This window comes from Neofelis nebulosa, chromosome 6 (assembly GCF_028018385.1).
Source record: "Neofelis nebulosa isolate mNeoNeb1 chromosome 6, mNeoNeb1.pri, whole genome shotgun sequence".
Taxonomy (NCBI): domain Eukaryota; kingdom Metazoa; phylum Chordata; class Mammalia; order Carnivora; family Felidae; genus Neofelis; species Neofelis nebulosa.
Genome location: NC_080787.1, coordinates 110,930,273 through 110,957,175, shown reverse-complemented (window position 1 = coordinate 110,957,175; position 26,903 = coordinate 110,930,273). Strand labels below are relative to the sequence as shown.

General features: G+C 34.3%; 1 protein-coding gene across 10 annotated transcripts in view; it reads left to right on the top strand.

Moving 5' to 3' along the window:
- The window catches only part of FAM184A (family with sequence similarity 184 member A), a 123,404-nt gene that overhangs the window by 83,725 nt on the left and 12,776 nt on the right, over positions 1-26,903 (top strand). For 5 of the 10 annotated variants that reach the window (XR_009263264.1, XM_058735113.1, XM_058735108.1 and 2 more), the window contains exons 10-15: positions 2,265-2,306; positions 8,762-8,974; positions 18,508-18,661; positions 22,675-22,802; positions 24,271-24,455; positions 24,880-25,026. Coding sequence is in view for 9 of the 10 variants with exons in the window: in XM_058735113.1 (XP_058591096.1) it covers positions 2,265-2,306; positions 8,762-8,974; positions 18,508-18,661; positions 22,675-22,802; positions 24,271-24,455; positions 24,880-25,026 (869 nt within the window). In the remaining variant the exon portion in view is untranslated. The remainder of the gene's footprint in view (positions 1-2,264; positions 2,307-8,761; positions 8,975-18,507; positions 18,662-22,674; positions 22,803-24,270; positions 24,456-24,879; positions 25,027-26,903) is intronic. The other 5 variants (XM_058735111.1, XM_058735109.1, XM_058735116.1 and 2 more) reach the window with 3 other exon arrangements.

The following is a 26,903-nucleotide window of genomic DNA, read 5'->3' as shown; positions in this document are numbered from 1 at the left end:
ATCTTGTTATTCCCCTCCTTAAAATTCTCTCGAGGTGCTTCATTGAATTAAGTCTCTTATTCTGACTCCTTTATTGTCCTATAAGACCCTAAGACATCTGGCCCCTGAAAAATCACCCATCTTTTGTCATCCTCACAAACCTTCCCCCCAGCACACATATCATATACACATGTACATCCAGTCACTCACAGCTCACTTCCACCTCAGGCTCTTTGTGCTAGCTAATCCATTTGCCTGGACACACTTTCCCCAGGATCAGTTATCTCATTTTGTGGCTGGCTTTTCCATTGATTTCAAGTTCAAATTTCACTTCTTTCAAAAGATCTTTCCTTACCATCTACCCAATATCACTTCCAGTCATTTCCTATCACAGCAATCTTTTTTTTTTTTATTGTAGAATACTACAATGTCATCGACTTCTTATTTTTGAATTTGTTTTTTGTATGTTGTTTTATGGTCTTATTCAACTCTCTATATCACTCTGTACTTAAGATTATTTCCTGGAATTTAATAGTACCCCAATAAAGATTTTTTAGTTGAAAAACTAATCTTACTTCATTTATGTATTAACCAATTAGGGTATTGTGACCCAATAGCACTAGTGCATTTCCCCATTACTGCAGCCAAGTCTGTGATGTAAGTCACCCCAGGTCACAGCTCAGGGACCATATCTTTTGGTTTAGATATTTCCATGGCCCGTAACAGTGTGTTGACAGAGGCAGTACCCATGTGAGTTTAGATTCCAAGTGTTCAAATACACTTCTGTTGTACAGAATCTAAAGTCTAGAATTCCTAAGGGAAGACCTGGCATGCTATTTTGATATGTTGTGTTAGCCTAGCTTATCAATTAGTTCAGGAATCCTAAATAACATACATATTTTTGTCTGATGATATCTTAAAGAATGAAAAATCAAATCTACTTCCTAAGTAAATGCCATGCATTTTAGATTAACTTCTAGTACTAAAACATCACTTCTGAGAAAAGAAGTAAAACAAACAAGAAAAACAATTAAACGTCCCTTAGCTTTTTGTAAATTTTGTAAAGTCTGGAGAAGTGTCTTTTTAGTATATGAAGAATATTGAGTATGAGAAAGCATGAAGAAAAAGTAAATAAAATTAATATGACATGTATATAAAAGAAAAAGTATATATGCATTTACAAAATATATATTATGTATATTATGTATTCTGTATGTAATTTTATGTATTAAATCAATGAGAAACTTTAAATTGATCAGTTATGGAATAACTAAATAGAAATTAATCTTTTTTTTCTCAGCTTATTTTTATAACTCTGATATATTTGTATCTTAAACTGTCTTATATTAGTCTAAATAAATTGTTTACCAAATAAAAACTAGTTTTAGCTTATGACACACCAAGGAATAATCACATTATGAAAGAGAGAATTATTTTCTGTCTGAAAATTTAATTATAATAGTGTCCAAAGTAGAAAGTATTCCACAGGCACTTACTTAAATTACTAATATAAATTTAAAATACTATTTTGTATTTTTAGAAAGCAAAAAAAAATGAGGCAATTGAAAATGAAATCACATTTTCTCTCATATTTGGGGAAAGAGAGGGTGTGGGTATTTCCAGTTGTTTTATATCACTGAAAATTTCAATGAACTTCTGAAAAATGAACCCAGATCATAAATAATTTTGCCAAATATATCCTAGAAAATAGGACTGAAGAGATATAAAAGCATCTCTTCTTTCTTTCCCCTAAATATAAAATCAGATTATTAGTAAATGTTCACATTTTTAATGATTATCTCATATTTATTTTTGGCCCCCAAATTATATAGTCAATCAAGTTAGTGTTTCAGTTCTCATCTGCTCATTTCTCTTAAGAAGTCTTTCATGAGCTTATATCAGTACTGAGTATAATGCTTTGAAGCATTTTATATTGTAGATTTCTGGGAGGAATTTAGAACAGTAAGATTTCTTCTACGTCCTTCAATAACCATTCTCTTTCCAACTGAATTCTGATTTATATGTACTGGCCTTCAGTATTTTGCATAGGTAAGTCTGCCATCCCACAAACATCAGATACTGTCTTAAGGGACTACAGATAATTTAGATTGTGTGTCTTAATTTTTTTGGTCTAATTCCTTTCTGAAAAACTGTTTTCAACTTATTTTTTCTTGAGCATATTATAACTAATGTTCTGTGTTTTACTCTCCCTTTTATATTCCTCTTTCTTTCACTTAGTTGATTTCTGAATGTTTCCCTTTATTCCTTTGATCTTTTCTTCCTAGCGGCACTCTCTGGGTGAAGCTTTGCATAAATCTATCAACAATGTAAGTGAACGGCACTTACAATTTGTACACAAGGGCATGTTGCACTTTTGATTTTGCATAAATATCATCACTGCTTTACAGCTTTAACTTACAATATAAAAAATACACTTCGGTATTCAATAAGTTATGTTTCATATATGGGTAACAAAAGCTTCTAACTTTCAGCCATTTGTTTGTGTATGTGCATACCTCTACCACATTGTATTAATAAGCAAATTTTTATTACAAAGCCGAGCAAGATTTTATCTTTCAAACATAGAATTCGTTATTTAAATTACTCTGAAAAATATTTTTGAAAACTGTTAACTACTTGACTGTCAAAACAATGGAAATAAGTGTAAATATATTTTTTCTTTTGGTAAACTAGTTTATTTTTTGAAAAAGTAATATCAATTAACAGGTGTTAGTTGTGAAGGTTCATGAGATTCAGGACATATTTTATATTTTGATGTTGTAATTATGAAAAGATTTAAGTGAAATGAAGTAAGTCCCTTTCCTAGGAATTGCCAAAGCTATTGTTTTTACTTAAATATGCAGAAATTAAGCTTCAAAGTAATATTCCAATATAAGCACCTCTTTAAAAAATTTTCATATATAATATGAAAAGAAAAAATGAAATTTATGTTTACCGTTCCCAACATTGTTCTTTAAAAAAAACAGAGCTGAAGATCTTTGAATATTTTTTTGATATCCTAGGCCAGAGGTTCACCAACTTTTTCTATAAAGCGTCAGATGGTAAATACTTTTGGCCTTGTAGGCCCTGCAGTTTTTCTGGTAGCTACTTGACTCTGTTGCTGTTGTAGGATGAAAGTGGCCATAACAATATGTGAACAAATCTGTGTGGCCGTGTTCTAGTAAAACTTAATTTACAACAGGCTGCAGTTTGGCAACTCCTGTCCTAGAGGACTCAAAGCTTGAGTCTAGAGATGTCCTATAAAATTTTGATACTTCTGGAGTGAAACTATTTCCTCATACCTTTCTAAATTATTTCTACTATGCAAGAAAAGACAACTTTATCTACCTTTAAAATTAAACTTTGCCTATGGAAAGAGCCCAAATGTCCATTGATGGATGAATGGATAAAGAAGATGTGGTATATACATACAATGGAGTATTACTCGGCAATCAAAAAGAATGAAATCTTGCCATTTGCAACTACAGGGATGGAACTTGAGGGTATTACGCTAAGCGAAATTAGAGAAAGACAAATATCATATGATTTCACTCATATGAGGACTTGAAGATACAAAAGACATGAACATGAAGGGAAGCAAAAATAATATAAAAACAGGGAGGGGGACAAAACAGAAGAGACTCTTAAATATAGAGAACAAACAGAGGTTTGCTGGAGAGGATGTGGGAGGGGGGATGGGCTAAATGAGTAAGGGCCTTAAGGAATCTACTCCTGAAATCATCATTGCACCATGTGCTAACTAACTTGGATATAAATTGTAAAAAATAAATAAATTATAGAAAGTTAAAAAAATTAAACTTTGCTTTCTACCTAAAACATAATTAGAAATACATGAATACATTGAACATCATTTTTAAAATATATTTTAAAAAATTTTTTAATGTTTATTTATTTTTGAGAAAGAAAGACAGCATGAGCACAGGAGGGGCAGAGACACAGAATATGAAGCAGGCTCCAGGCTCTGAGCTGTCAGCACAGAGCCCAACACAGGGCTTGAACTCACCAACTGTGAGATCATGATCTGAGCCATAGTCAGATGCTTAACCGACTGAGCTACCTTAGTGCCACTAAAAAATGTATGTAAAAATAAGCAACAAAGATATTTATCCCAATGTTGGTGAAATAAGACTACAGTTAGAAATTCACATATAACCTAGTAAGGATTTGGGCATGATCACTATATTAATCCAGTCTTTTTGACAAATATACTGATTGGGATAGAGATAAGAACCCAAATAAGGTAAGATTATTGCCAGAATTGTACTTCAGAATACTTGTGACAACATAGTCATCTTTACTTAAATAGTTATAAATGGAAAAACCTTAAATTGAAGTTAAATCAATTAGTAACTAGAATGAGAATGCCTTGATTCATCCATATAAAAGGTAAAAGGAGTTGGTGACACAATGAAATCCCCATTAATTAATTCCCTTTGGTAACATCAGTCATTGAGGATCAGCTCTTCTAAGTTGTCCTCATCCAAACAAAACATGACCGTGTCAGTGTTGTTCAGCAGAGTGAGCACCTACCCACCCCCTCCACACATTCTTGCCCAGCCTTCCATGCAAACAGTTGTCTGCTATATACTGTCTTGTTCTAAAAGACAAGTGGTTATTGAGACCTTTGTCCTTTATAAAAGCTGTCTACTTTCTTTCAACTAAGAATGAAAGAGTGATTGGGAACATACTGCAGAAATATCTTAAGGACATTAAGTAGGCATTTTTGGGGTTCTTAATTGATAAATTCAGTTTATAGGTTTTCTTAGAAAAATACCAAGAAGTTATGAACAATTGAGAATTTTCTCAGAAGGTCATAATTTTCCTAAGCTTAAATTTACTTTTTTAGCTAGACTCTTCAAAAATAGCAAATTAGTGGTTAAAAACAAACAAACAAAAAAAGGAGTTAAGATATTCAGGGACCTTCAAATGTTTTACATGAACATTTATAGAAGTTGTTGATATAGTAATAAGTCTTCTCTAAGCCTGTGTTAGCAGTTTTTAATGTTGCTTTATATATTTGAAAGTATTGAACTGATATCATATGGTTTAGACTTTCTTATAATTTGTGTTGACTTTTCTTGTCAAAATTGTTAAGTATTTTGGCCTAACATAATTCCATATCCCATGTTGACATCCTATCACATCCAATACTTCAGATTTGATTCATTTTCTATTTTGAGGGTGTTTTTTCATACACCATTGTGAAGGTACAGAATCCTTGTGAAATTGCCCCTAGGAAATAGATAAAACTTTCCATTCTCCAGAAAAATGTATCCATATGTTTTTAATTTTAGTCTTTTTGAAAAGTTTACAACACTTTATATTTGAAAAGATATCAGCGTTTTAAGTGGTACAGGTCCGAGGGTAGCAATTTCTATTGGCCTTTAAAATTGTTTGCAAAATATCTCGTAGCTATTAATCAATAGAATATACTATATAATTCATATCCAACTCCTGTGGTAAGAATTTTTTAAATTACTAAAATTCTTTTCTGAAATAAGGATTCTTTTGGTTTATTTAAAACCAACAAAGCAAAAAGCATTAAAATTTAAAATTATAACACATGTAAATAAACTAATACCACATAACTAGATACTTTGAATATATAATTTGAACCATTCTCATTCATTTATGAGAAATGGCTTTCTATAATTCTGTAATAAAAGTACTGATAAAGATTGCCTATACTATTTGATATGAGGTCTATCTTTGTTCTCTTTTATTTTGAATTAATGAAGTTTCATATTATGTATTTTCATAAAATATACTCAGCTGTTTAAGTTATAGCTATACATAAAACATTAGTTCATTTTACATTGCTTTGCTCATTACTTCTGTTTTAAAGTGCCATGTCACTGTCACGTTGAATAAAGGCTGATAATTTAATGCAATGCTACTAACTTATTTATAAAATGAGCGAAATAAGTTTTGATGCTGAACTGCATGATAAAGGCTTTCTGCATATAATTCATCTTATGGTATTGAGCATGAATCTAGAGATTTTATATAGCCTTAATATTATTTTGGTGTGCTTTTAAAGTTAAGAATACAGAATATCTAAGTATATTTGAACACTAAATTGCATGATAATGTCTTTTGCATATACTTTATATTTTATTGAATATAGATAACAAAAATTGATCTTATATCCCAAAATGAAAAATAATACTTTGGAATTTTTTCAAGGTAAACTATATTATTTTGTAAAATATTTAAATGTATTTCATTTAAGCTAGAGAGGTTTGAAAGTGTCCTTAGATTTTTTTTTCTTTTATAATTTTTTTAAACTTTATTTATTTTTGAGAGCAAGAGAGAGAGGGAGACAGACTTCCAAGCAGGCTCTACACAGCACAGAGCCCAACATGGGTCTCAAACTTGGGAACTGCGAGATCATGACCTGAATCAGAATCAAGAGTCGGATGCTTAACTGACTGAGCCACCCATGTGCCCCAAAAGTGTCCTTAGATTTTAAATATGTTACTGTTCTATTACTGTGGTTTCTCATTTTAAATACTCTATTTCTTCATAAGTTTCATCCTTAAATAGTTAAAGTGTGAGTCCACTTTAGTCCAATTAACATATGGGAGAGCTCTTTTTGATGCAGTGAATTTTTGAAGTGGGTATTGCAGAAAATAAGATGCACTGCTATGAACTGATTGGCTTCTTACTAATCTAAGTGCACACTTAATTAAAGGACTGGACCCAGGGCTACTACTAGTCCATATGGTACCTGTGTGCAAGTTTGAAAAACATGCCCACTTTCTTTGAGTGTATGCAGATGCATACGAGGGCAGATAGCTTAGTGAGCAGTTTGTTCACTGGTCCTTACTTGGCCAGGGGCCAATTAATTGATTTGAAAATATCAGTCATTATTCTGCATGTAACATGGTCTTTTCCTAACATTTCCATATATGTTCTAATAAGTTATCACTAGAGACAAGGATGTCACTGGGTCCCCATGCTGGGTATGAGACAAGGGTTGAACTTGGAAAGAGAGTGGGCAGGTAGGTGCCTTTTCTGTTTCAAGGGCCAGCTAGCTGGGAAGAAAATGACTACCAATTACACGTTAGTGTTCACAAACAACGCATTTTACCCTTTTGTAAGGTACTTTTTCTTTCTGGACTATCCTTAATATTCATCTTAATATTCATTTCATCCTGATTTTCTTTGCATAAAATGGTGAGAAGTCACATGGTATAATTTGTCTTAGTCTTCCTACTCTACAAGTATGTCCTTAGCTGCTGTTATAACATTCTCCTTATTTTTTGCATCTCTGATGATTCTCCACCCTTTTTCTTTCCCAGGTCCCTTTTCCTTTGTGAGACATGTGAGGCATCCTATACCTGCCTTTCATCAGTCAAAAGAATATCTTATCCCATTTACAAAACTCACTTTCCTCTCTCCCTTAGTCTTCTTGGCCACAGAAATTGTTTTACTTGTATATACACACATATAGCATCTTAAATTAATGGAATACAATTGACAACTTTTTGTCTGGTTCTCCTATGTTCCTTAGCTTCAAACTTCTATTACAATATGGTTGAGTTATCTAGTTCCAAGTTAGATTTTCCTGTGTATGAGAAGAGAAATAGATCAAATTAAATGGTTATATCAAACAAACAAATGAAATATGTATATATGTGTATACATGCGTTTGTGCTTTTATTCTTTTTTTTTTTAATTTTTTTTTTTTAACGTTTATTTATTTTTGAGACAGAGAGAGACAGAGCATGAACGGGGGAGGGGCAGAGAGAGAGGGAGACACAGAATGGGAAGCAGGCTCCAGGCTCTGAGCCATCAGCCCAGAGCCCGACGCGGGGCTCGAACTCACGGACCGTGAGATCGTGACCTGAGCTGAAGTCGGATGCTTAACCAACTGAGCCACCCAGGCGCCCCGAGTGCTTTTATTCTTTAAAAGGGACTCAGAAGCAATGCAGACATTAAGGGTGATGTCTGTTTCAAAAGGAGTGACAAATCAGTTTTCCATCAGTAAAGAAAAGTACCTGACATTGTGAGGATATAAATAGAGGACTGTGGGATGTTTGTGGTTTTAAAAAGCTTGAAGTTTACAAATTGTTTGAATTAAATCAAAATTCAAAAGTGAACATCTTTTTTTTTTTTACATAAGGATTCTAAACCATAAATGGAAAAATCTTTTATAAAGAGTAATTTTTTAAGTCCTCACATAATCTTAGTTACCATTTATTGAGCACTTATTACATGCCAGGGGCTGTTCTAAGTGAACTATGTGTAGTAACACACTTCAGCTCACACGGCCTGGTGAGGTATTGGTCTAGTAAGTGACAGAGCTAAGATTTTAACTCAGAGCCCCCATTCTTAACTACTCAATTCTACCACCTCACAAATCAGCAGTTTAACTATTTATACTATCTCCTTGAAGGACTGTAACCTAATAAATACATTAACATTAGTTGTCCTGTTTTTATTTCATATTATGAATTTTTATCGCACTATAACACAGGTGTTCACTGTATTTCTAAATGTCGGGTGTTCTTTAGCTAGTCCACAAACTAAATACCAATAAAACTGTCTATTTTTAGGATATTATAAATAGAATTGCAAGTGGTGATACCTAAATATTAAATATTTATAATATATTGCAAAACATTTTAAGTGGATACTTAAGGCAATTATTTTACTTTAGTTAATATCTTGGAAATGCTTTTTTCCCATAGATTGGAAATTTGTTGTGAAGTATGCCTTGTATTTATTCTTCATTGTGTACCATTCTGTGGCATAGATTTCCTTGCTGAAACAGAATCTGGAGATGCAGCTTTCCCAGTCTCAGACTTCTTTGCAGCAACTGCAAGCCCAGTTCACACAAGAGCGACAACGACTTACACAAGAGCTTGAAGAATTAGAGGAACAACATCAACAGAGACATAAATCTTTGAAAGAAGCACATGTCCTTGCATTTCAAACTATGGAAGAAGAAAAGGAAAAGGAACAAAGAGTAAGTTTAATGTGATATATGTTCTGAGGTATCCGACAGCCTAATATATTATTATAAGCCTTCATGTTCTTAAGAATTCATTTTTTGCCTCCAAAAAATTATATATTGCTTTATTTCATTGTGTTTTCTAGAATTTTTCTTGTGGGGGTCAGAATAATTAAGCATACACACTAGTTACACAGATTAAACTAGGGCCAACATTTTATTTCTGTTTCCCACCATAATGCCAAATTCATGCTATGACCGATACACCATCTGGTTTGTCATATAATTGATGGTGGTTAAATAAATTTAGCATGGTCCTACTGAGCTGTAACCACTGTAATCACTTAATACTGTTTTGAACTTATAATTGCCTTTCATCAAATTTTTCAGTTTTCTCTCTCAGGTTGGATCTACAAAAGGCACAAATACCTAAGGAATTTATATTTTTTATCCCACATTTTTGTCCTCAGACTACTGACCCTCCTATAAAAAATTCACAATAAAATGAAATTAAAATAGTACAATTCCCTGTATACCTCCCCAAAGGCTATGTGAATAAGTAGTGATACAGAAAGATCATACAAAAGAGATTTAAATAAAATAGATACATTATTCTTCTTCTGTGTAAGACACTAGTTTGACATGTCGTAGTGTGATTAATTTTGGTTCAGTTTATTTCTTAACACTGTATTTTTCATTTTATTCTAAGGACTTTATAATTAAGATAAAATATTTGATAGAAAATGCAGTTTTACTAAGAATAATTTGCACCATATATAGTAAATTAATGATATAGGTTGTTTTATTTAAAAAAAAAATTTTTTTAATGTTTTTATTTATTTTTGAGACACAGAGAGACAGAGCATGAGCAGGGGAGGGGCAGAGAGAGACAGGGAGACACAGAATCTGAAGCAGGCTCCAGGCTCTAAGCTGTCAGCACAGAGCCTGACATGGGGCTCGAACTCATGGAGGGTGAGATCATGACCTGAGGTGAAGGCAGACGCTCAACTGACTGAGCCACCCAGGAGCCCCAATATAGGTTGTTTTCAATCCTTTATTTGGGTGCAGGCAACTATTTTAAGAAGTAGTAGGCTGTAAAGAAATTGTTAAAACAAAATCACATTCCATTAAAAACAATTGACTAGCCTCTCCAATAAATTATAGTCTATCGATCTTATCTGGAAAGTTAAGGAAGTTTCATTGGTTAAAAATTGGGCCTTATTTCCATTATCCGTGATGAATATAGATGCGAAAACTGTGAACAAAATATTAGCAAACCAAAATTAACAATATATTTAGAGAAATCCATACATCATGATCACATGGGATTTATTCCAGGGATACAAGAATGGTTCCATATCTGCAAATCAGTGTAATTTACTGCATTATTAAATGAAGGATAAAAATCACACGATCATCTCAGTAGATGCAAGGAAAAGCATTTGACAAAATTCAACATTCATTTATGATAAAAACTCTCAACAAAGTGGGTATAAATGGAACACGCCCTAATATAATAAAGGCTATCAGTGACAAAACCACAGCTAACATCATACTTAACAAAGAAAAGCTGAAAGCTTTTCCTCTAATACCAGGAACAAGACAAAGAAGCCCTCTTTCACCACTTTTGTTAAACATAGTATTCCAAGTCCCAGCCACAGCAATCAGACAAGAAAAAGAAATAAAAGGCATCCAGATTGATAAGGAAGAGTAAAACTGTCACTATTTATAGATAACATGATACTATACATTGAAAATCCTAAAGAATCCACCAAAAAACTATTAGAATAAATGAATTCAGTAAAGTTGCAATATACAAAATTAATATATAGAAACCTGTTGGATACAGAAACCTGTTGGATATCTATACAGTAATAACAACTATCAGAGAAATTAAGAAAACCATCCCCTGTACAATGGCATCAAAAGAGTAAAATACCTAGGAATAAATTTAACCAAGGAGGTGGAACTTGTACTCTGAAAACTGACATGGATGAAAGAAATTGAAGATAACACAAATAAGTGGAAAGATATGTCATGCTCCTGGATTGGAAGAATTAATATTGTTAAAATTTCCATGCTACCCAAGCAATCTCCAGCTTCAATGCAGTCACTATTGAAATTGCAATGGCATTCTACAAGAGTCTCATTTGAGACCTAGAGACCTCTGCAGGTTGAAAGTGTTGGAGAAACATCTATCATACAAATGGATGTTATGTCAAAAGAAAGCTGGGGTAGCAATACGTATATTGAACAAAACTGACTTTAGAAGAAAGATTAACGAGACAAAGAAGGATACTTACATAATAATAAAGGGCATAGTCCAACAAGAGGATATGACTATTGTAAATATTTATGCAACCAACATGGGAACACCCAAATACATGAAGTAGTTAATAGCAAGCATAAAGGAACTAATCGATACTAGAACAATTATAGGGAACTTTACCACTGCACTTACATCCAAGGATAGATCGTCTAAACAGAAGATCACCAAGGAAACAATGGCTTTGAATGACACATTGAACCAGAGAGATTTAACAGATATATTTAGAACATGCCATCCTAAAACAGCAGAATACACACTGTTTTCAAGTGCACATGAAACATTCTCCAGAATAGATCACATATTAGGCCACAAAACAAGCCTCAAAAAATACAAGAATGAAATCATACCATGTACCTTTTCTGACCTCAACGCTATGAAACTAGAAGTCAGCCACCAGAAAAAATCTGGAAAGACCACAAACACATGAAGGTAAATAACATGTTACTAAACAATGAATGGGTCAACCAGGAAATAAAAGAAGAAATTTAAAAGTACATGTAAACAAATGAAAATGAAAACACAACAGTTCAAAACCTTTGTGATGCAGCAAAATGGTTCTAAGAGGGAAGTTTATAGCAATTCAGGCCTACCTCAGGAATCAAGAAGAATCTCAAATAAACAACCTAACCTTACAACAAAGGAACCAGAAAAAGAACAAACAAAACTTAAAACCAGCAGAAGGAAGGAAATAATAAAGATTAGAGCAGAAATAAATGATAATAGAGCTAAAAAAAAATCACTGAAACCAGGAGGTGGTTCTTTGAAGAAAAAAAAATGAATAAAATTGATGAACCTCTAGCCAGACTTATGAAGGAAAAAAAGACAAAGGACCCAAATAAATAAAACCAGAAGTGAGAGGGGAGAAATAACAACCAACACCACAGAAATGTGAGCAACTATAAGAGAATATTATGAAAAGCTATATATCAATAAATTGGACAACCTAGGAAAGATGGATAAATTCCTAGAAACATGTAACCTGCCAAAATTGAAACAGGAGGAAATAAAGAAATTTGAGCAGACTGATAACCAACAAAAAAATTGCATCAGTAATCAAAAAACTCCCAACAAACAAAAGTCCAGGATCAGATGGCTTCACAGGTGAAATCTACCAAACACTTAAAGAGTTAATACCTACTCTTCCCAAAGTATTGTAAAAAAATGGAGAGGGAAAGAAAACTGCCAAATTCATTCTATGGTGCCAGCATTATCCTGATACCAAAACCAGATAAAGATACCACTAAAAAAGAGACCAAAAGGCAAGTATCTCTGATGAAACATAGATGCAAAACTCCTCAACAAAATACTAACAAACTGAGTCCAACAATACAGTAAAAAAAATCATTCTCATGGTCAAGTGGGATTTATTCTCTGGTTGCAAGGGTTCAATATTCAGTCAGCGTGATACATCACATATGATCATTTCAAGAGATGGAGGAAAAGCATTTGACAAAGTACAACATTGATTCATAATAAAAACCTTTAATAAACTCAGTTTAGAGGAACATACGTCAACTAAATAAAGCCTTTATGTGAAAAACCTATAGCTAACATCACCCCCAAATGGGGAAAAAAGAGCCTATCCTATAAGGTCAGAAACAAGACCAGGATGTCCACTCTCACCACTTTTATTCAGCATGGTACTAGAAGTCCTAAACACAGCAATCAGATAACACAAAGAAATAAAAGACATCCATATTAGTAAGGAAGAAGTATAACTTTCATCCTTTGCAGATATGATATGATATATATGATACTATACAGAGAAAACCTGAAAGACTACACACACACACACACACACACACACACACACACACACACACAGGCTAGAACTGAGAAAATGAATTCAGTAAAGTTGTAGAATTCAAAATCAGTGTGCAGAAATCTATTGCATTTCTATACACTACTAATGAAGCAGCAGAAAGTGGAATTAAGAAAATAATCCCATTTGTAATTGCACCAAAAATAATAAGATACCTAGGAATAAACATAACCAGAGAGGTGAAGGATCTATACTCTGAAAACTTTAAAACACTGACAGAAGAAATTGAAGATGACACAATGCAATGGAAAGACATTCCATGCTTATGGACTGGAAGAACAAATATTGTTAAAATATGTATACTACTCAAAGAAATCTACACATTTAATGCAATCCCTATCAAATTACCAACAGCATTTTTCACAGAATTAGAAAAAACAGTCCTAAAATTTTTATGGAATTGCAGAAGATCCCAAATCGCCAAAGCAAACTTGAAAAAGAAAAGCAAAACTGGAGTGATCACAATTTCAGACTTCAAGTTACACTACAAAGCTGTAGTAATGAAAACAGTGTGGACTGGCACAAAAATAGACATACAGATGAATGGAACAGAATAGAAAATCCAGAAATAAACCCACAGTTTTCTGGTCAATTAATCTTTGACAAAGCAGGAAAGAATATCCAAGAATATCTCCTTGACAAATGGTATTGAGAAAACTGGACAGCAACATGCAAAAGAATTAAACTGAACCACTTTCTTACACCATACACAAAAATAAATTCAAAATGAATTAAAGACCTAAATATGAAACCTGAAACCATAAAAATCCTAAAAGAGAACACAAGCAATAATTCTCTTGACAACTTTCCATGGCAACTTTTTTCTAGAAAGGTTCCCTGAGGCAAGGGGTACAAAAACAAAAATAAGCTCGGGACTGCATCAAAAAAGGAAGCTTCTGCACAGTGAAGGAAACACTGAATGGAAGAAGATATTTGCAAATGACATATCTAATAAAGGATTAGTATCCAAAATATAAAAAGAACTTTCTATGACTCAACACCCAGAAAAGAAATAATTCAATTAAAAATAGGCAGAAGAGGGGCGCCTGGGTGGCGCAGTCGGTTAAGCGTCCGACTTCAGCCAGGTCACGATCTCACGGTCCGTGAGTTCGAGCCCTGCGTCAGGCTCTGGGCTGATGGCTCGGAGCCTGGAGCCTGTTTCTGATTCTGTGTCTCCCTCTCTCTCTGCCCCTCCCCCGTTCATGCTCTGTCTCTCTCTGTCCCAAAAATAAATTAAAAACGTTGAAAAAAAAATTTTTTTAAAAATAAAAATAAAAATAGGCAGAAGACATGAACAGACATTCCTCCAAATAAGACATACAGATGGCCAACACATTCATAAAAAGATGCTCAACATCACTTATCTTCACAGAAGTGCAAACCAAAACTACAATGAGAGATGACCTCACACCTGTCAGAATGGCTAAAATCAGTAACATAGGAAACAACAGGTGTTGACAAGGATGTGGAGGAAGAGGAACCCTTGGGGTGCCTGGGTGGCTCAGTCGGTTAAGTGACTCTTGGTTTTGGCTCAGGTCATGATCTCATGGTTTGTGAATTTGAGCTCTGCATCAGGCTCTGTGCTGGTAGTGCGAGCCTGCTTGGGATTCTCTCTCTCCCTCTCTCTCTGCCCCTTCCCCATTTGTACTGTCTCTCTCTCTCAAAAATAAGTAAATAAAAACTTTTTTAAAAAAAGGAACCCTCTTGAACTATTGGTAGGAATGCAAACTGGTGCAGCCACTATGGAAAACAGTATGGAGGTTCCTCAAAAAATTAAAAACAGAAGTACCTGAGGCGCCTGGGTGGCTCAGTCAGTTAAGCATCTGACTCTTGATTTTGGCTCAGGTCATAATCTCAGTTTGTGAGATTGAGCCCCGTATCAGGCTCTGCGCTGACAGCATGGAGCCTGCTTGGGATTCTCTCTCTCCTTCTCCCCTGCCCATGCCCTCTTCAAAAAAATAAACATTAAAAAAAATAAACTACCCTATAATCCAGCAATTGCCCTACTGGGTATTTACACAAAGAATACAAAAACACTAATTCAAAGGGATACATATACTCCTATATTTATAGCAGAAGTATTTACAATAGTCAATATATGGAAGCAGCCCAAGTGTCCATTGATAGATGAATGGATAAAGATGTGGTATATATATATCCAGTGGAATATTATTCAGCTATAAAATAGAATGAAATCTTGCTATTTCAGTGACATAGATGGAGCTAAAGACTATAATGCTAAGTGAAATAAGTCAATCAGAGAAAGACAAATACCATATAATTTTACTCATATGTGGAATTTAAGAAAAGAAAAACAAATGAGCAAAAGGAAATGAAAGAGGCAAACCAAGAAACAGACTCATAAGTATAGAGAACAAACTGGATGGTTACCAGAGGCGGGTAGATGGGTTCGAAGATGGGTGGAATAGGTGATGGGGATTAAGGAATTCACTTGTCATGATGAGCACTGAGTGTTTAATATAAACAATAAAAAAAAATCCCTTCTCCCCAGAAGTTAATGTTTGTGTATATAATGTGAATTGAAAATAAACAGCAATTTCATTTTTTAAAAATGCAATGGCATCTTTCACAGATTTAGAACAAATAATCCTAAGAATTTGTATGGAACTACTGCAAGACCCTGAACAGCCAAAGTAATCTTGAGAAAGAACAACAGAACTGGAGCTATCACTCTTCCTAATTTCAAAGTATACTACTAAGCTATAGAAATCAAAACAGTATGGTACTGGCACAAAAACACAGACCAATGGAACAGAATACAGAGTACAGAAATAAACCCATGGTTAATTAGTTTACAAGAATATATAATGGGAAAAAGACAGTCTCTTCAATAAATGATGCTCGGAAAAATGTGCAAAAGAATGAAACTGGACCACTTTCTTATACCATATACAAAAATAAACCCCAAATGGATTAAAGACCTGGGGCATCTGGGTGGCTCAGTCAGTTGAGCATACAACTCTTCATTTCAGCTCAGTCCTGATTCCAGGGTCATGGGAACAAGTCCTGCATCAGGCTGTGTGCTGGGTATGGATTCTACTTAAGATTCTCTCTCTCTTCCTCTGCCCCTCTCTCCTGCTCTCTCTCTAAAAAAAAAGAAAAAAGAAAAAAAAACATTTTTTAATTAAAAGTAAAAAAGCTTTTGCTAGTAAAGGAAACCATCAATAAAACAAAAAGGCAACTCAATGAATGGGAGAGGATATTTGCAAATGATTTATCCAATAAAAAATTACTATTCAAAATATATAAAGAACTTCTAGAACTCAACACCAAAAAACCACAATCTGATTAAAAAAAACAGGTGGGAGACCAGAATAAACATTTTCCAAAGAAGGCATACAAATGGCCAATGGATACAGGAAAAGATACCCAATATCACTAATCATCAAGGAAGTGCACATCAAAACCACAATGAGATATCACCTCTCAGAACGGCTGGTATTAAAAGACAAGAAATAACAAGTGTTGGCAAGGATGTGGAGAAAAGGGAATGTAAATTGGTACAGCCATTGTGGAAAACAGTATGGAGGTTCCCCCCAAAATTAAAAATAGAGCTCCTGTGTGATACATCAATTTCCCTTCTGGGTACTTATCTGAAGAAAATGAAAAGATATCTGCACTCCTGTATTCATGGCAGCACTATTTAAAATAGCCAAGATATAGAAGCAACCTAAGTGTCCATCGGTAGATGAACGGATAAAGGTGTGTGTGTGTGTGTGTATGTGTGTGTGTGTGTGTATCTTTTCATACACACACACACACACACACACACACACACACACACACAATGGAATATTACTCAGCCATTAAAAGAATGAAATCTTGCCATTTGTGATAACATGGGTGGACCTGGGGGTATTATACTAAGTGAAATAAGTCAGAGAAAGGCAGATACTGTAGGATTTCACTTGTATGCAGTGAACAAAAAGCAAAACAAATGAACAAACAAAACCTAAACAGACTAATAAATGCAGAGAATGAACTTGTGGTTGCCAGATGGGAGGAGATGGGGGAGGTGAGAATGAGCAAAGTAGGTGATGGGGATTAAGGGGTACAAACTTCCAATTATAAAAGAAGACCTGGAGATGTAGTAAAGTATAATTTAATATACTTTATATACAATATAAGCAATATAGTCAGTAATATTATAATAACTTTGTATGGTGATAGATGGTGATTACACTTCTGGTGACTATTTCATAGTGTTCGTAAATGTTGAATCAGTATGTTGTATCTGAACCTAATATTGTATGTTATCTGTACCTTAACAAAGGTGCATGTGCGCGTGCACGCACACACACACACACACAATTAGACCTGATTGTTAAATAATCTTTTTGTTGGTATCATTTGTGAATGAGAATAACATATAACCTCTTGTATCAGTACTTTAATTTTACACATTCAGTCTCTTTAGAACATTAGTCATTTTTCAAAAGTTGTGCATCACTAGGTAGCTAAGCTACCTAAGTAACTAAAGTTGTCTAGATGAAAAGTTCCATATTTTACTATATTTAAAGAAACCTGTGCTTTATTTTTCAGAAATAAAACACTTGAGAAACAGTGAGCATAAGTAGCCAAATATTAACTTATAAAAACAGGATTTTAGAGTAATGGCTAGGGAAATATAGCCCTAGTTACAACATGGTATCTTTCTCAGAAACCTTTCATGTTACAGATATGGTAAGAAAAACCCTTCTTGTCAGTTCAGTCTGTATCCTTGAGGTACGCTGAGCTCTGTTTTTCTCCCGTGGCTACATAACTTCTCTTAGTTTTAGCCACATATATGTAGTCTATTTTCTCTGGTTAGGCTTTTAGAACTAATCATGTGAGAGGTTTGTTTACTTTTCCAGTTCCCTACTCTCACAGATTTTCTTCTGTTCCCAAATGCCTGTAGAAAGTCATTACAAAATATTTGATAAGGTTGGAGTTGTAAAAGCCATCTGTCATCTTTCTTTTCCTGATCAGAAGGAGATCTTTTCTTGTTAATGCCCTCCTCCTCTCTTCCTAAGTTTGTGCACACAGAGGAAATATTCATTCATTTAGGTACCTTACACCCCTCAACAACTTTAGAAAATGACTTTAGTGGAAAACTACCTTAGGTAAAGGGCTGACATCCCAATTTAAACACAATACATTGGATCAACTGGTTTCATAAGGATTGTTCTACTGAAGTGACCCTATTAATTTAGTTTCTAATGGTTGTTATCTTATATATAAAATATCCTTGAAGATGAATTAAAAATGCTTTGTTTTTCTTAAATAACTGAGTTTTAGTAATTTATTTTTTTGCCTCCCCCCACAATTTTTTATTTTGCTTTCATTTTCTTTCCTGTATTCTAACATAATAAATTGAATACATTTCTCCTGTTTTAGGCTCTTGAAAATCATTTACAACAAAAACATTCTGCAGAGCTTCAGTCATTAAAAGATGCACATAGAGAGTCAATGGAGGGCTTCCGGATAGAAATGGAACAGGAACTTCAGACTCTTCGGTTTGAATTAGAAGATGAAGGAAAGGCTATGCTTGGTATTTTGAAAGGATTATAATCTTGTCATATTTATTTGTATCGTCTTTAAAATTCAACATGAAATGACAAAGTTTTATTTTTAATTTTTGACACACCAAAATGAGTATCTAAGTGTTTTGCATATTTGAAGTTACCAGATGAAGAGGTGAGTATGGAGAGGTAGAATGGATAGAACACAATGAAGTAAGGTCCCCTCACCTTTCTCCGTACTCTGGCTTTGTAAGCAGCACTCACTGGGGCTTCCACCTATTAAGAGACTAAAAGGAGTTGCCCTGACTTTCCAGTGACCGAAAGGAGTAGATAAGTATGGAGCCACACGTCCTTAGACATGATAGTCATATGGGTTGTTTGTTTTTGTTTTGTTTTTTTCCACTTCAGGATTTTGTTTGTATGAGAAAACTCTTTAGGTCTGACTTTTTGTTTAGGTATTTTTCAGATATTTTTTATTGGGATTTTAATCTTTGAAGTGTTCAAATCACTACCCTTCTTATGAAGAGATCAGTTGAGTTTTGAAGAAATACTGCATAGGTATTTAAAGAGTTTGGGGGTGGGGGATTTGGTGTTGTTTGGTAACTTTATTCCTACCATCTCATTTTCCTTCTGTTTGTTTTTTTCCCCAAAATCTCTTAATATAAGTTTTTATTGTATGTTGTCACATTTCAGTGGCATATGCTTTCCAAGTAGGAATTGGAAACAGAGAAGCCCAAAGTGTTGTGAATACTTTGGGCCTCAAAGGCAAAGCCATTTGACCCAATACATCATCTCTATTATTGCTGGGAGTCCTAGGCCAGGTCGTCATAGTTCTCTCCTCTTCCTCTGTGACAAGACACTGCGATAGCCAGGGTGAAAATCATAGTGAGAATGTTTATCAAACATTTGTGGAATACCCGTTTACATGCTACAGAAACTGCTGAGCAAGGAGAACTAAAAAGTAAACTGCTGCTCTGTCTTTACATACAAGGAGCATACAGTCCAATGCAGAGGTAGCCTTTGGAGAATTCTGGCCCAAGGGAAGCACAGACTTTCCACAACTGTATGAAAAGAAGTAGAAACAGGCCAAGTGTTAGCACTATTGTTTAGTCCATTGAAACTTGATTAAATGCCTCTTTGTTGACAAAAGGACTTTTTGTGATTTTAATTAAACTTTTTTATTTGGAGATAATTATAGATTCATACGAGCTTGTAAGAAGTAATACAGAGAGATCCTCTGAACACTTTAGACAGTTTCCCCCAGTGGTAACATCTTTCAAAACTGTAGTTCATATCACAACCAGGATACTGACATTGATACTGTCAAGACACAGAACACTCCCATTACCATGAGGATCCCATTTATAGCAACACCTACTTCCCTTTCCTCCCCACCTTTGATGCCTGGTAACCATTAATCTGTTATCCATTTCTATTATTTTGTCGTTTAAAAAATGTTATAAATGGAATAACATATCACCTTTTGGTGATTGTTTTTTTTTTCACTCAGCATAATTCTCTGGAGATTCATCCAGGTTGTCGTATGTATCAATAGTTTGTCCCTTTTTATTGCTGAAGGACAATTGTTATTCTTTACCCATTGAAGCACATCTGGTGTTTTCAGTTTTGTGTAAGAGTAAGCTTTCATTTCTCTGAGATAAATGCCTAGGAGGAGAGTTGCTGGATCATATGATGATTGTAGGTTTAGTTAAGAAACTGTTTTCCAGAGTGGCTGTACCTTTTCACATTCTCACCAGCAATGAATGAGTGACAGTTTCTTTCACATCCTTACCAGCATTTGATGTCACTGTTTTGTATTTTAGCCATTCAGATAGGAGTGTGGTATTACTTCATTGTGAATTTTACTTTGCACTTCTCTAATGGCTACTTATGTTGAACATGTTTTCAGGTATTCATTTGCCATCTGTATATCTTTTCTAACTGGATTGTTTGTATTTTTACTGTTGAGTTTTGGGAGTTCTTCGTGTATTCTAGGTACCAGTCCTTTGTCAGGATCCTTCAGGTCTACATTTTGCACCCCTTATACTATTGAAATTACTGTCCCTGAAGTCACCATTGAACTTTGAAATTCCAAATTCATATATTCTCACTAGCTCTCATCATATTTGCTCTGTCTGCATCATTTGACCTCTTTGACCTTCTCGAATCTTCTTTTCCCATTGGTCTCCATGATCATATACTCACCGCACTGCATTCTGACCTCTGCTTTTTAAGAATCTTCACTTGCTGGTCCTGTTTTCTGTGCATCTGTTAAATATGGCTGTTTCCCAATCTTTAGTCCCCAGCCTTTTGGTCTGTTTTTCAGTCTTCAGGCTTTTCCCGGTTGATTGGATTCACAGCTATGGCTCCAACTACTATCTATTGTGCTAGTGATTCCAAATATGTATTTCGAGACCGAACTCCTTTCCTTGTGAATTAGATTTCTATTTCATATTGCATATTAGAAAGTTAGATGTTGCAAATTATATTCTGTATTTTTAAATATTAGCTTACCATCTTTCTGAAGTCCAAAGTGTATTGCCATTCCTGTACCTTCCATTTTAACTAAGAGTGTCACTGTTTACCCAGTTGCCCAAGCCAGGAAGCTAGGAGAACTTATTTTCTTTTGCTTCCACATTCTGTTATTTCCTCCACTTTTCATAGTCATATCATTTTTCACCTGGGTTATTGTCATAACCTTCTCGCTGATCTTTATTCCTTCAGTTCATCCTTCAGACTCCAGTCTGGCTAATCTGTGTAAGACTCAAATCTCACCATGTAACTTCCCAACTTTAAATCCTTCACTGATTCCCATGTACCACCTCACTGCCTGTCAAGTTTTTCCACTGAAGCCGCCCTTCATACCAGGGGGGACTAAACTTATGCCCTATGTGGAGGCCTCAGGAAGAGCCTAAATTGACTAGCTACAAGCACAGCATTTCTTTGAAGTCATCTTATGTTTTAGCTTTAGAATATATAATTTGCATTTTACTCACATCTCCTTTGTATTAACATGAAAGTAATGACTTTCCCCTAAATCTTTAAGTACAGTTCATGTTTCAGATGATGATATTGTATACCCTAAAAGTCGCTCAGATATACTGCCACACGTATCCCAGACTGAGAACCATGAACCTAAACATAAAGTAAAAAGCATTTTGTGCTACAACTTTCTCAGACTGGGCTCCATTTTCTTTCCAGTATGACCACATGTTCTGTGGGCATCTGCCACACCATTTTCCTATAGTTTACCTGATAAATTAGGTTCTCTCTGCTTTTGCATATCTTATCCCTTTCTCATTTATGCTTTTCTCTTTCTCCACTTGGAGAACCCCTACTCAGTGCTATAGACTGAGGCCCTGTGACAGTTCCTTTGTGATAGCATTCCTAATTTCCTTCTCCTAGGAAATGGTGCTTCCACTGCTGTGCTTTCATTATAACTAATATACATTTCTGATATTCCACTTAATTCCCTGGCATGATGCCTTTCCCTGTAGCCTATGCAGTTATTAGAACAGGGTCATATTTTGTTCTCCCTTAGTATAGTACCTGACATTCAGTAAATGTGGATTGTATCAAATAATCTCAAATTCAAATAAAAATGATGATTTACAAATCACTAAGAGCACTCACCAGCCAGTGCTTAACATCTTTCAGAAATATTGTGGAAGAATTCTTACCTGGGTGGGAAGTTGCTTCCTAAATGAATATATGTTGTGGTATTATTCAGCTTTAAAATGATGTTATTCCAGTAGTGAATGAGAAAAGTTAAAAATATTTCATTTCCATTAGCACCTTACTGCCAAACTCAAAGCATATATGGAAATTCCTTGGTCTGTTGAGCAGATGAAAATTTTCTTGTTCTTATCAAAGCTGGATGACCTTTAAATTCATGACATTCTATGACAGTCTATGATATTTTAATGGGCATATACAAGTGTCCTAATTTTAAAAATAATATTCTGTGACCTTTATAATTTTTATGTAAAGTATCAGTAATATTTTTCAATATACTAAAGCTCTTTTTTCCCTCGGATTCCAGCTTCCTTACGATCAGAACTAAACCATCAACATGCGGCTGCAATTGATTTGTTACGGCACAGTCATCATCAAGAATTGGCAGCTGCTAAAATGGAATTAGAGCGAAGCGTAGATATTAGCAGAAGACAGGTAAAGAAGAACATGTTATGTGATGATTCCCTAAATGTGGATAGATCTGAATGTTCACAATTTTCTGAAAATTTTGTAATAACTAGTATTTACATTAGTTACTATTTACTACCTATATTGAAGAGCTTTATTTTTAAAGGGAAATAAGGTAATTTGACTTATTATATCGGTCATAAAATTACATTTTATGAGTTTTTAATTGAATATATTGAATTTTACTTGCATCCTGAGAAAGCGATCAATGAAATATGAATAACACAAAGAGTGAAGACAGAATACTATAAAACAGCATTGTCTATAGGCGAACCTCTTCTGTATCTGCTATCTACTGTGATAGTCACTGGCCACATGGGCCAAATATGTCTAGTGTGACCGAGGACCAGGATTTTCAATTTTGTTTAATTTTAAATCATTTAAACTTGAATTTAAATAGTCATGCTGGATAGCATAGCTAGGGAAGTAGTAGGTCCTCAAAAAAAAAAAAAAAAAAAAAAAAAAGATATTTCCATACCACTCTAGCACAGGTAATATTTATGCTTTTTAAACTTTGCTCTTTAATGAAGTATACTTCCTTTAATTAGAGAATTTATGATCTTGAATATATGTCTATCCAGGTGGATGGATTTCTAGGCATAGTGTAATGAAGTCCATTATTTTTTAGACTTAAGACTTTTACTTTGTTAGTCTTTAGCTATGTTAAATGATCAGCTCAAATTTTCTCTTCATTGCTATGAAGTTTTAAATGAGCCACCTTATAATCATGGAGGGAAGTTCTATCTTCAACTATGCTGACACTGAAATTGACAATATCTAGTAGACATTGTGAAAAACAGTGACTTCTAGGAATATGGAAGGGAGCTTATCTTTCAGACAAGGTAACTGTTAGATCAGCACAAAGCAGACAAAGTCTGCTTTCTAAACCATATGATATGTGTGTGTCGGGATGGCCTCCCTAGATGCAGGGAATTTTTAGATCAAAGGACAGTGGTGCCAGCATTTTACTGTAAGCCCATATAACTTGGTGAGTATGTAGGAGCCCTGCATTCTAATTTCAGCTCTGCCATTCATATACATCCTCCTTGAACAGGTATCTCTTGGGTATTGGTTTCCTTGTCTGTAAAATGTGTGGGAAATTGCATTTTATGGTCTTTTGGGCCTCTTGTCACCCTGATATTATCCATATAAACTGTATCCATATAAACACTTCATATATATATGGAAAAAGAAGAGCCTTTAGATTTTTTTCAGCAGTTTGTTTCGAAGCAGTGTCATTACATTTGACATTCCAGTATGTCATTTTCTTTCCTTTAGATAAATGCAGAAAGCAAATACTAGAATACATTTAAGAATTATTTGTAGGGGTACCTGGCTGGCTGAGTTGGTAGAGCATGCAATTCTTGATCTCGGGGTTGTGAGTCCAAGTTCCGCATAGAGCTTACTTTAAAAAATAATTATTTGTATTTTGCAGAGTAAGGAACATATGTGTAGAATAACAGATCTACAAGAGGAATTAAGGCACAGAGAGCATCACATCTCAGACTTGGATAAGGAGGTACAGCACCTTCATGAAAATATAAGTGCCCTAACCAAAGAATTGGAATTTAAGGGGAAAGAAATTCTCAGAATACGAAGTGAATCTAACCAACAGATGAGGTATGTCATTAATCACAACAGACAGAATATACAGTGTTACCTGAAAGACTGATATAATAGTAGTTAGCAATACATGCTTATTTTTATGACTAGACTGCCTTCTCGTAGATATTGAAGACCACTCCTTTATTTGTTGATGGCTGTAATTTAGAACATAGATAAAATGTTGGTATTTTGAATAATAGGTATGTATTCATTAACTTTGGAAACTATACAATTAACTAAAATCTTTATAAAATGTAATTTAAAAAGCATTAAAGGAGACAACTTTAACAAACTCGAAGATAGGAGCAAAGTAAGTTATTTTAGGCTATTTCCATTAATTTTCTCTATATTATACATAAAATCATTTCAAATCTGTAGAATATAGAAAGTTTTGAAAGCTTGATTTCAGAATAACATTTTCTTAACCAAAAATAAACAGGTTGCATGAACAAGATTTAAACAAGAGACTTGAAAAAGAGCTGGATGTCATGACAGCAGACCACCTCAGAGAGAAAAATATCATGCGGGCAGATTTTAATAAGACTAACGAGCTACTCAAGGAAATAAATGCAGCTTTACAAGTGTCGTAAGTCATATTATATTAAAGAAAATTCGTATGTGGGACATAAACTGAGGAGACTGTGTCTAACCTCAGATTAGCTATTCTTTTTAAATCTAATTAAGGGATACTTAAAAAAGAAAACATAAGTGCTATATTCCAGATGGTAATTGCAGTATGATATTTTACTTAACGAGCATAAGGCAATTGAATGATTGTTTCTCAGCTGCCACTGTTCTGGTTCTGCTAGGACAGTCCTTGCCTAAAGCCTGTCCCTCAGGATCTTGAACCGACATGCCATGGTGAAAACTCCAAAGATGTCCATTATATAATATTAAATACAAAGGGCATATTGTGGCCAAAAGGAATATTATGATCCTATACATAAACTAATAACACATATTTTATATACAAATATCAAAAAATCTTGAAAAACAAATATAGAATTTTAATGACAGTACTTCCATCTAGAGAATGGATTACAGGGTATTGGAGGTGGGGAAGAGCAAAAACTATAAAAATATTTTATACTCTACAGAGAGATTGTTGGAATTCATACAAACATTTAATATTGATTTGAAAAATTAGTGCAAGTTAAACATCACAGATAGTTACTATTCATACATAGTAACTCCAGTATTGTTAAAACCAAGATTTATCACTGTTGCCTAATGTTTTAAGAAAGTATTTAATAGCTTTTCTCTTTTCTCCACATTTCTAAACTCTTATAGCCAATGTGCAAATAACATTCACTCCATCTCTGTGCCCTAAACCCTGGTCCAACTTAAATTATTTTAGAATTAATTAATCTACTCTAAACTGCTGTGGCTGCAAATGGTTTATTCACCTTTAGTCTGTCTTCTTCCAGTCAATTTAAAATGCTGAATAAAAATATGTAAATATCTCCACATAGTTCAGTAAAGTCAAAATAGTGACTAATCCCGTTAACCTTAGTCTCAAAGTGAAACTTAAACTCCTAGTGTCACTGTGCCTTATCCACCTGTGTCCACCACACTGACAGTTTCCTTCTGAGATTCTGTTATGTTTCCTCGACAGTCTAGAATAATCTGTTGTTACTACCCGATTACCTATCCCCATCTAAATATCTCCTCACATTTTATTCATTTAACTGATTAAGCTTCATAGTTGCTATTACATATATGTAACATATACAACCACATTCACTTCAGCTGAAACAAAAAACAGACCCCAGTTGTTGGCATTTACTTCAGTGGTGGCTTCTGAAGTGAGGTACTCTGCAATGGACACACAGGATTTTCGCATTAGTAGGCACTTAAATGTTTCCTGAATGCATTTTTTGAGAATTCTAACATTTATCACATTATGAAGTTATACTTGAAATGATGAGGAGACCTGTGAGATCATTTTCCCAGTCACGATGATTTCTGGTGTTTCCTGGTTTTGGAGGTAATATTTAAATCCTTTTGAGCTACAGTAAGAGCTCAGGTATCTTCCATGTAGAAGAGTGCATCCATCACCTTAGGCATTTTGCAAAAATTAGTTACAGTAAACCCCACTTTTGGCTTTCCCTTCTCCTGGCCTCAGTGTTACTCATTGGGCAGAGGCTGAAATCCTGGTATCTCCCTCTTCACAGTCTGAAAAAACATGCTCACAAAAATAACCTGTGTCTATCCGTGTGTCCTGTCTCCTTAGGAATGTTAATTTACAAAGATTAAAGATTTGTTTCTACTTTATTCTGTTTAATAGGGTTTTACACATTAGGAATTTTCAGTAGATAGTAAATAACTTAGTTTTGCTAATTATGGTAATTTTTAATTGAATTAGTATTACTCATGAGTCAAATATTTTATCTGCTTTTCTAGGTCTACCATTTGTTTTATACTTCAGCTAGATCCATGTTAACCAACTGTATTTCTTTTTCC